This window comes from Bactrocera latifrons, unplaced genomic scaffold (genome assembly GCF_001853355.1).
Source record: "Bactrocera latifrons isolate USDA-ARS-PBARC rearing strain unplaced genomic scaffold, ASM185335v1 scaffold_420, whole genome shotgun sequence".
Lineage (NCBI taxonomy): Eukaryota > Metazoa > Arthropoda > Insecta > Diptera > Tephritidae > Bactrocera > Bactrocera latifrons.
Genome location: NW_017537069.1, coordinates 62,241 through 72,511, shown reverse-complemented (window position 1 = coordinate 72,511; position 10,271 = coordinate 62,241). Strand labels below are relative to the sequence as shown.

The 10,271-nt window shown below is 35.1% G+C and overlaps 2 protein-coding genes across 3 annotated transcripts in view; one reads left to right on the top strand and one right to left on the bottom strand.

Moving 5' to 3' along the window:
- LOC108972764 (chromodomain-helicase-DNA-binding protein 1) overlaps window positions 1-7,863 on the bottom strand; it is a 22,103-nt gene extending 14,240 nt beyond the window's left edge. The window contains exon 1 of the mRNA XM_018939533.1: window positions 7,340-7,863. Coding sequence (XP_018795078.1) covers window positions 7,340-7,348 — 9 coding nt within the window. The 5' untranslated portion in view covers window positions 7,349-7,863. The remainder of the gene's footprint in view (window positions 1-7,339) is intronic.
- A 690-nt stretch (window positions 7,864-8,553) lies between these two features.
- The window catches only part of LOC108972770 (DNA repair and recombination protein RAD54-like), a 15,077-nt gene continuing 13,359 nt past the window's right edge, over window positions 8,554-10,271 (top strand). For both annotated transcript variants that reach the window (XM_018939543.1, XM_018939542.1), the window contains exons 1-3: window positions 8,554-8,641; window positions 8,702-9,965; window positions 10,029-10,182. In XM_018939543.1, coding sequence (XP_018795088.1) covers window positions 8,639-8,641; window positions 8,702-9,965; window positions 10,029-10,182 — 1,421 coding nt within the window. In that variant the 5' untranslated portion in view covers window positions 8,554-8,638. The remainder of the gene's footprint in view (window positions 8,642-8,701; window positions 9,966-10,028; window positions 10,183-10,271) is intronic.

Here is a 10,271-nt window from a genome sequence, read left to right as displayed (position 1 = left end):
CAGGTCGCCTGACCTTACTGCACCTGACTTTTTCTTGTGGGGTTATTGCAAACAAGAAGTCTACAAAGCAAAACAAACAAATTTGAATGAGCTAAGGCAATCCATTCGAGAAACAATTGCGGCTATTCCTGTGTCAACTCTCCAAGMAGTAATGAACAACTTTTTGGTAAGATGCCGCACATGCATCAACGAGCATGCCCCYCTTAAATTTCATTATTTTTGAAACTAATTAAGCTATATTTAATAAAATTTAATGAGCTTTAACATGAATAAAAGAAAAATGAATTCCATACACTGAAAAAAAAAATATTTGAGTTTTAATGTAGCAAAATTCATCAGCCACCCTGTATAATAGCTCAAAATACACAACGAATCGGCCAATAAATGGTAACATAGTTTTAATAGATGGAAAATTTATGGCTAAGAGGCAAAAATTAATAATATAAAGAGGATTTTTGGTGGCTGATGAAAGAAAGCATAGCATAGTATTCCAGCTGTTATGTGGCGGAATTTAGTGAATGCCCAGACTTTACACGCAGTTATAAAAAATGTATACTGCACTAAATATTAAAATAATATTTATTATAGATTATCCTCTGTTTTAATTATTTCATTAAAATTAGATTTCCAATTGAAAAGCGTAGAGGTATAAATGGTAAGACTTTGTTCAAAATTAAATCAAATCAAAGTAATTCTCCTTGGCCCCAAATTAACATCTGCCAACGTTTTTCCCTATTCTCAAAGCTGTTATTAATGTTAATTTCCTGAATAGGCTTCAATGCTCATAGCGATTTTCGTTTAAGGGGATACATTGTAATATTGTCCTAAATTTTCAAGTTGATCCGAGTAATAGTTTGGGAGMACTTGTTCGGTTGGCAAAATTTCTCTAGAAMCACTCATGAAATTTTACACAGATATTTGAGATACAATTCTTAAAAATGGACGAGGGATTTTATATCGACTATAAATATTTGMAAAAAAWAAAATWAAATATAATGATTGAAAATGGTTGACTATTGTGAATTGGCACACATCATAACAAATCTTTTTTTTTTTCTTCTTTTGTAAAAATGTCTGCCGAAGAACAAAATTTTGATTTTTCTCCTTCGTCCAAGCTCTAAGTTAGATGATCCTTTAAAGAGTTTATCCTGCCGTTTAAGTTTGTTGAAAAGCCAGTAGTCACACGGAGCTAAATCAAGCGAATAAGGTGGTTCCACCACGATATGGGTTGAAAGTTTTCTGAAAAGTCACGAAGAATATTAAAAACTTACAATTTTTTATTTTGAGATTCTATGGATCGTTTTCTCAATGCCTGGTTAACAGCTATTTGTAGTTAAGTTCTGATTAATATAATAATACCCAACGATTACCCTCCTTCCGCCCAACCGACGCGCGGGGCGCAATCCGCGATCGAGCGGAATTAGCCGAGTCATAAAAGACAAGAGAGTTTTAWGYGTTGCGATCTTAAGTTGCTCAGCTACAGAAACAAAAAAAGTTCTTTACTGAAAGAAGTCTTGGTTAAATTAACCAGAACTTAACTGAAAGATTGCTGCTAACCAGACATTAGAGGGATCCTCTGGATCTTGCAAGATTGCACGATGGCAACAAATGCAAAAATCCGTTACCGAAATATGCAAGGCCAAGAGAGCACCCATTCCCGAATCTAGTGATATATGAACGGCTGAATCGGTCAATTTATTGCGAATGACTATTGTGAATTGTCACACATTCTGTATTCATTCTTAACAAAAAAAAACTGTAACTAATCTTTATAATTTAAGTAGAAATTATAAAATCTATTTAAAACTTACCTTCCTCAAAAATTTAACGGCGCAATATGTCTTTATGTAAACTGGCAGCTAAAACAGGGTTGCATTTATATTTTTACGTGTCATTTCACGAAAATAAACCTGAGTTTTGGTCTGACATATTTTACAGCTATTTCAAATACCAAGTGGAAAATTCTGTAATTCGTGCAACGTGCAAGGGTTACTATTTTACATTCACCTGGCATAAACTTGTTCATATGTTCATAATATTCGCTATTTTGTCGTCAAATATCATTACTATCGAATACAAAAGTTTTGCTGGATTTGGTAAGCTGGCCGACATACATGGCCTGACTACTAATTTAGGTTATTCTTCTTCTTGTTTCTCCTTTTTGGCAAGGTGGCGCCAATTGCAGATTCCAAGCGAAGCCGTCCTTCCCACGGAGTGGAGGTCTCCTTTTCCCCTGCTTCCCCCTCTGCACCATACAGCAGGACGGGAATAATGAGTGACTTATAAAYTGGTGTTTGTTCGTCGAGAGAGAACTTTACTTCTCAACTACTTAGTCCGAAGTAGCACCTGTTGGCAAGAGATATCCTGCGTTGGATTTCGAGGCTGACTTTGTTGTTGGTGTTGATGCTGGTTCCTAATAGATTATCTACAACTTCGAAGTTATGACTGTCAACAGTCATAAATGCGACGACTGTTTSTTTCATGACAGAAGATGTTGTTGTAACGGCAGAAATTCTGCCAAGTTGACAGTCCTTTTCCGTATAAAAATCCGGGTCCGTTCCGGTTTTCGTAGACCCGACTGTCGTGGGAACGGGATAATGACAGAAGATATTTACCCTTGCTCACCACCAGACCCATTTGTTTCGCTGCCTTATCTATTCTGGAGAAAGCAGAACTAACGGCGCTGTTGTTAAAGCCAATGACGCCAGCAGCTCTACACTCTTATACAAAATTGTACCTTCTCGGTTTAGTTATGCAGCTCGAATTATTTTCCCCAGCAGAAGATTGAAGAAGTCACACGAAAGACACTCGCCTTGTCTGAAACATCGTTTGGTATCGAACGGATCGGAGAGGTCCTTCCCGATCTTGACGGAGCTTTTAGTGTTGCTCAACGTCAGTTAACATAGCCGTATTACTTTTGCGGAGATAGCAAATTCAGACATCGCGGCATAAAGGCAGCTACTTTTCGCGCTATCAAAGACAGCTTTGAAATCGACGAAGAGGTGGTGTGTGGATTCCCTTTTCACGTCTTTTTTCAAAGATTTGGCGCATGGTCTAAGCCACACTGATAAGGCCTAATCAGTTTGTTGACGGTGAGCTTTAATCTTTCACACAATACACCTTATACGCGATGTTGAGGAGGCTTATCCCACGGTAGTTGGCGCAGATTGTGTGCAGAGCACACTTAAATTTCAATCGTTTGGCATGCTTTCATCCGACCATATTTTRCAAAGAAGCTGATACATGCTCATCAGCTCTTCGCCGCCGGGAAAACTCGGCCGGCACTCTATCCTGCACTTGTGGTGTCTCTCCGCTGCGACACGTCACTCCTCGTCGTACCAGCTGTTCTTTTGCATTTTCCGGAAACCAATGGTAGCCAATGGCAGCTGTACGTAAGGAGTTTGAAATGCCTACTTTTMATTATCAGCATCATCCGTTCCAGAAATTTATCTGGAGCTTCTTATAGTATCTTTTGTTTAAATGGTTCTAAAATTTTCAAGGCCGTAGGTGGTGCTGTATTGTTTTTAATACCGGGTGACAGATTTCCATCTGTGAAGTTAAAACCTCAAACTTACTTTCATTTATCTATTGTATAATGCTTTGGATTGGTCAGAGAACTGTTTAACAACACAAATAATGAAGGAATAAAATAGTTCAAAGGACAGCRTAAGACTTACGAAAGTCGACTGTATATAACGAGAACAAAACTTGATATTGGTCCTCTTTGGTGATATGATATCTACGGGACCCCCGTAGAAACAGCTTTAGACTTATAACACAATGGTCTGACTTCGGCGGAACAGCTTCGTTCCCACAATTGCACAAGGACTTTCAACTCGCTAACAACACCGWWGTTGTTGTAACGGCAGATAACATCGCTGAAATAATTTGAAAAGATCCTGCAGAGTTGACAGTCCATAGACGGATAAATATGTTGTTGTAACGGCAGAACGGATAAATATCCGYCTTCGTTCCTGATACGCAGACCAATGTGTCGGTTTGGCTCTTTGTATAGAGGATTTATTCAAGGCATTCATTTACTGACTATTTATATAGTAGCTACTCAGATTTTCCTGGAAGGTATGTTTTTGTCGTTGTTGTAACGGTTARCTAGTCCCCGGTATGATGGTAAGTTGTCGTCGTAAGTTGTGTGGTGTTAGCAAGACTTACAAAAAGGTGGTAGTGCCATGCTGGGGCTTGTTGCACGCTTGACATAAGTTTGATATATCAGAATCGATTCTGGATAAGTAGAACTTTAACCCGCTACAGTACCCAGAACGAATTTACGCAAGGGTCACTCTAGATTCTAACGGCAACTCGAGCTCGTCGTCTGCAATGGGTGATGACTTGACTCCAAGTTCGTCATTCACTGAAAAGGAGTCGGAGAAAGTTTTAATGGCTCCACTGTCAATGGCGGTCAGTGGATGTCTGAAGTTTGTTGCGTCCGAAGTCTGGTCGGCATATTGTTTTATGTTTTAGAAGTAGTTGAAGAAGTTGAACTCTTGATGATTCTAGGAGGCGGTTCCGGTGCGAGCAGATGACTGCAGGAACAGAAACTGCTTGGGAAGAAGTTGATTGTGCTCCTTAATTGGGAGCACGGAGGCCTCACTTACTAGTTTCGATGTAAGACATCCGTTGTAGTCCTGAGTGCACTGTTCTGCCATGTCTGAGATTCCTCCTCTTCTTTTCATTGCGTCCATTGAGGACGGGCTGGCTGATTGCCTTGTATTTTGCAAAGAACCTTTGCTTTTTCTCCCTATGCTCCCGGGTAGAGACTTGAAGATTTGCAGGTTTGTACTTTGGCAATAATTGCGGTCGTTTGAGGAGTGAAGAAGCACAGGCCGACGAGTATCAAAGCTAAAATCTTAAGGTTATTGACAGTCGTAATCGACTGCAATATTAAGGCCAAGTCGATACTTTTTCGTCCAGTTAGAGAATATGGTTGTAGTGGATTTAGTGGAGGGAAAGGGTTAGGTCCCGTTCAACGAGGAAGAGAGAAATATCGGAGATAGAAGTTTAAGTTTGAATATCGATTTCATTGCCCGACGTCATTATCGTGCTATCATCAGAGTACGAGGTGACAAAAATTCCGTAGAAAGTGTAAATCTATATCGTGAGAGATTTTCACCTAAAACAACGTTCATAGGTGCAGAGATTTTGAAGGTGTTGATTAATACTCTAGAGTATGACACCAAAATTTGTTTAAAGGACATCACGGATAAGATTRATTTTAGTGCCATCCACGCATTAAAAAATTTCATCACTTCTTGATTCTTATACCATTATTTTGGGTATACAGTAGGATTCAGAAATCAGATAGAATAAAACTCATTGACGAGATTTTAAATAAGATTATGTCATTTAAAAACTTTTTTGGGTGATCGTGATAGTAGATAGTATAATTTGGAGTATTATGTAGAACTATAGTGATGAATCGTTAAGCGTCCCTAGTGAAGATATCTATGGTTCTCTAATTAGACCTGCTACTCAAATATCATACCGATTCATATCATTAACTTATATTTTGTGGACAAGATCACATTATTAATTCTTAATTATAACCTTAACAAAATGGCTTCACACTTGGGTAACGGAGAACTACCAACAATTTCTGAATTGGCTGGTATGAAAGGGGATATATCCGCCTAATGAAGGAGAGAGAAACGTTTTAAAAAAATGTATTACAGAAATTTTTAAGTTATAAACATAAACGTATAATTCTTAGTATATACAAATTTTAAAGGGTATTTACACTATGTAAAACTCTAAAGCAAACTATGTCTTTTAGTTCAAATTCTTGTTGTACTATTTTGATTACAAATGTTAAAACGCTGATTTCTGGAACAATGAGATTACTCACACCAATACATTCTTTATTTCCCCACTCAATTGTAAAACCTTTATTTTAAAGAAAAAAATATAAAGCTGTAACAACATATATATATAATATATATAATATAATACCTTTAAATATGTTATCATTCCGAATTTTTCCATAGAATATTAAAAATAATTTTACTTACCATAAAATTGATGAACATTTTAATTAGTACTAAAAGATTTTTAGAAATCTACCACACCACATAACATGTACTTAAGCTAATACATTTTTTGTAAGCTTCAATGGAAGTCTTTGAGTATATAKTATGTGTTCTTCTTATAACTGTATACATTTAAAAAAATGTCTTAGATGTGATCGAATRTATGTTTTAAAAGAAAACTACTTCTTAAGTTCAAACTGATTATGATAGCTTGATCACTTTTTACTACACATATTTTTTATATTTATCAAACTCTTGAAGATCATATGAGATTACACCATACGTACAAAAAAAAAAACAAAAAAAAAATAATAATATAATAATAAGGATTGTTACATATGTATATACAAGCTAAAAACTGATTGTAAGATATTATATAGAGACCACATCTTACAAAAAACAAGCCAATCCTTTCAAGAAACATAAAAATATAAATTTTTTTAAAACAATTGCTCGGTTTTAAAAAAGTAAGAGTACATAATTGCAGATAAAGGCTCTTAACTGAATGAATGATGAATAGAAATAATTGCATATAGACTTTCCTTTTTAGAAAAGCAAATCCTCACTAGCAATGACCAATTAGACAATATTACAACTGAATTCCTTCTAAAATACCATGGTATTTAAAATAATAATCTATCATAAAATATGTTTAGAAGATCAAAAAATTATTCATTTAGAAAAATTTTTAATGGGTTGTGCATGCAAAAGCCTTATAATATTATCATGGTCTGAAGAGGATTACTTAAAACCAATGTTTGTACCCACAAAAACTAATAACCAGAYTTTAAAAAATTTTCACAATGTTTCGCCAGTTACGTAACACGTGGAAATTCTTTAAAACTGAAATTATACGTCAAATAAACGGTGTTTTACACCATTTTGTAGATAAATTACTTGCAGATCGTCCAGAATCTCTAAATTTAAACTAAAATAGCAAAAATGGGTCCCCAATGAAAATTCCAAATTTTAGTCCCATCGGAAACGTAGATCTTTCTAGAATACGTAGGGATCAAGAAAACGGTGAAACAATATAATTTAGTTTAAAAAAACTACATTTTTATAAAAATACCCGCGTATTTAAGTCTTTAATACACCTTTTGCCAAAGGAGCCCCAATTGAGACTCCAAAGAAATAATCTCAATTGTAGCCACACCCTAATCGTGGAAACACCATCTTTATTTTCAATATAAAATTTACACTTTCTTTTAACACTATTTATTAAAAATATCATAATATTTACATTTTTATGCGGTCAAATATACTATTTTCTGAACTTATTTCAATTAGGCACTCACCTGGCTCATGATATTTTTGTCTCAGCAAGCACCTTTTTCTTAAAGCAGACATTAAACATACACTATTCTCTTTCAAAATTATCTAATTTTCTTTAAAAATTTTCACTTTAAATCTGATAATTGCAAATGGAAAATTTTTTCTCCAACGCAGCACAAAAATTCACGTCGTCCTCGTCTCCCATTCACAAGTCATTTGTCGAAAATCGCCATTTTGTCTTTTCGTAATTGCACTCAGTGTTGCCAATTATTCGAAGCAAGTTTCGAACTTCGAATTTTCAGCCCGGATCGAAGGGAGATATTCTGCAGCAACTCACGTCGATATATGGAAATGAAAACTGAGGCAAATTTTCATGATCGTTTGAGAATGGTTCCAACTTGTTATATTTGTGTGACATCCACAGTTGTCAAAAATGCACATACCATTGAATTTGATAATTTTAAAACTTTTTTCACTTCCGATTATCCAAATGTTTGGTTCTTGCACTGATAATTATAATAATGCTCCACCAGCTATTGTCGCTTGTCTTCGTACACGAGTAGCCATTTTGAATAATCTTCGAAGTTATACTTCGAAAAATTATTGTTCATTGGAAAACACTTGATATAGCTATAAACAGAGTTGCAAATATTTTGTTTTGTGAATAACTTGATGATTGTATAAATGTATATTTATACTATATTAAAAAAAAAAAACCTTTAATACCGTAAGAAATGACAAGATGATAGCATGCCATTATCAGCTTAGACRTAATCAAAATTGCTTTCATATTCAATGAATATTTTCAAACTGTATTCAACACATAGGTTTTACTTATGGAACACAGTATTAAATTTCTTTAGAACACACTAAATATTTATATTTCCTAAAGCAATATTTAGTTAAACAAATAGCAAGTCTATTAGAAATGTAGATTACAACTATTTGCCTCCAAGAATGATAGAGAGTTGATTAGAGAGCTTCTAACATTCTTGATTTACCTCCGTTACTTCTTTATATGAGCCTAGATYTAGAGAGTTTGRCATACTAATTRAAAAAWTATTAATTTAATTTACACTTTATATGACTGACCGATAATTTAATATACCGTYWTTTAATTTTATTGTAGTTGATAAAAAATTCAGTTTTAAAACTTTCACAAAAATTAGAAACAGGGTGTATTTTCCATTAATTTGTTATCAAATTGTACGCTCATTCAGTAATATATAACATAGATCTATGATATATAAAATGAAATGAATACTGGCAACGTCGTTGTATGCCGCTAATATCAAAACAAATTTATTGAAATCCTAAGAAAAATGGTAAGTATGAATTAAGAGACTGCAGTATGAAAAATAATTAAAAAAATATTTCATCTACAGCGGCGTAGCTTGGCTCCTAGCCAAAATCGATCTGTAAAACTGCGTCCAAGTTGCGATTTTACGCCGCCTCTTCAAAATAAAAGAATTCGTAGTTGTCAAGAGCAGCTTGATCGAAAACAAAAACAAATTAAACGCATAGTACCATTAAGTGAATATGAGCTCGCTATTGCCAAAGTACTTTCACGTCCATTTAAAGTTCCAATTGCGGATTATGTGCCAGATTACAATGGAGGTAACCGGTGTCTTGGAATGCGACGTAGCAATGTACGAAAAGCATTACATGACCCACAAGCATGTAATGCTTTAGTCCTGTATACACCTCCAAATTATACAGAACATGAACGTCTCACAATGGATTCGAACAAAATACAGGTACATGTGGTTGTCGATCCCYTATTAAGCAATATTMTGAGGCCACATCAACGTGAGGGAGTACGGTTTATGTATGAATGTGTAGAAGGCCATCGAGGGACATTCAATGGTTGTATAATGGCTGATGAAATGGGATTGGGCAAGACCTTACAATGCGTTACGTTGGTTTGGACATTACTGCGTCAGGGTCCATATTGTAAACCTACTATTTCTAAGGCTATCGTTGTATCTCCGTCCTCATTGGTGAAAAATTGGGAAAAAGAGTTTAATAAATGGTTACACGGACGCTTGCATTGCCTTGCCATTGAAGGCGGTTCAAAAGAAGATACCATACGTGCTCTAGAACAATTCATAGTTGATAGCGGTCAACGTTGTGGTACACCAATACTTTTGATAAGTTATGAGACGTTTCGAATATACGCCAATATACTTTGTAAAAACGAAATGGGCATGGTTATCTGTGATGAAGGTCACCGTTTGAAGAATAGTGACAATTTGACATATCACGCGCTAATGGGATTAAAGACGAAACGGCGTGTTTTGCTCTCAGGAACGCCAATACAAAACGACCTTACAGAATATTTTAGTTTAGTAAATTTTGTAAATCCCGAAATGTTGGGCTCAACTGCCGATTTCAAACGGAATTTCGAAAATCCTATATTACGTGGTCAAAATGCAGACTCCACAGATAAAGAGCGTGAACGAGCTGTAGAGAAAACACAAGAACTAGTTCGCCTGGTGAATACATGTATTATACGACGCACCAATCAGATACTCACAAAATATTTACCAGTTAAATTTGAAATGGTAATCTGTGCTAAACTAAGTGATATACAAATGTATTTGTATAGAAATTTTATTAAGTCTGATAAAATCAGAAGAAACTTAGCCGGTAAGTTGATCTGTAATGAGTTTATATATGTTACACGTGTAAAGATAAATTTTGTATTTATAGATTGCAAAGAAAAGGCTTCATTGACTGCGCTCGCTGATATTACCACGCTGAAGAAACTATGCAGTCATCCGGATCTTATTTATGAAAAGGTTGTGGCACGAGAAAATGGATTTGAAAACTCACATGATTTKTTCCCCTCAAATTATAATCCCAAGTAAGTAACTTAAAGTTATAAAATTTCTTTTCTGTGTTTGGTTAACATGTTGATTTTTACTATACCCTGAACAAGGTGCATTAAGTTTG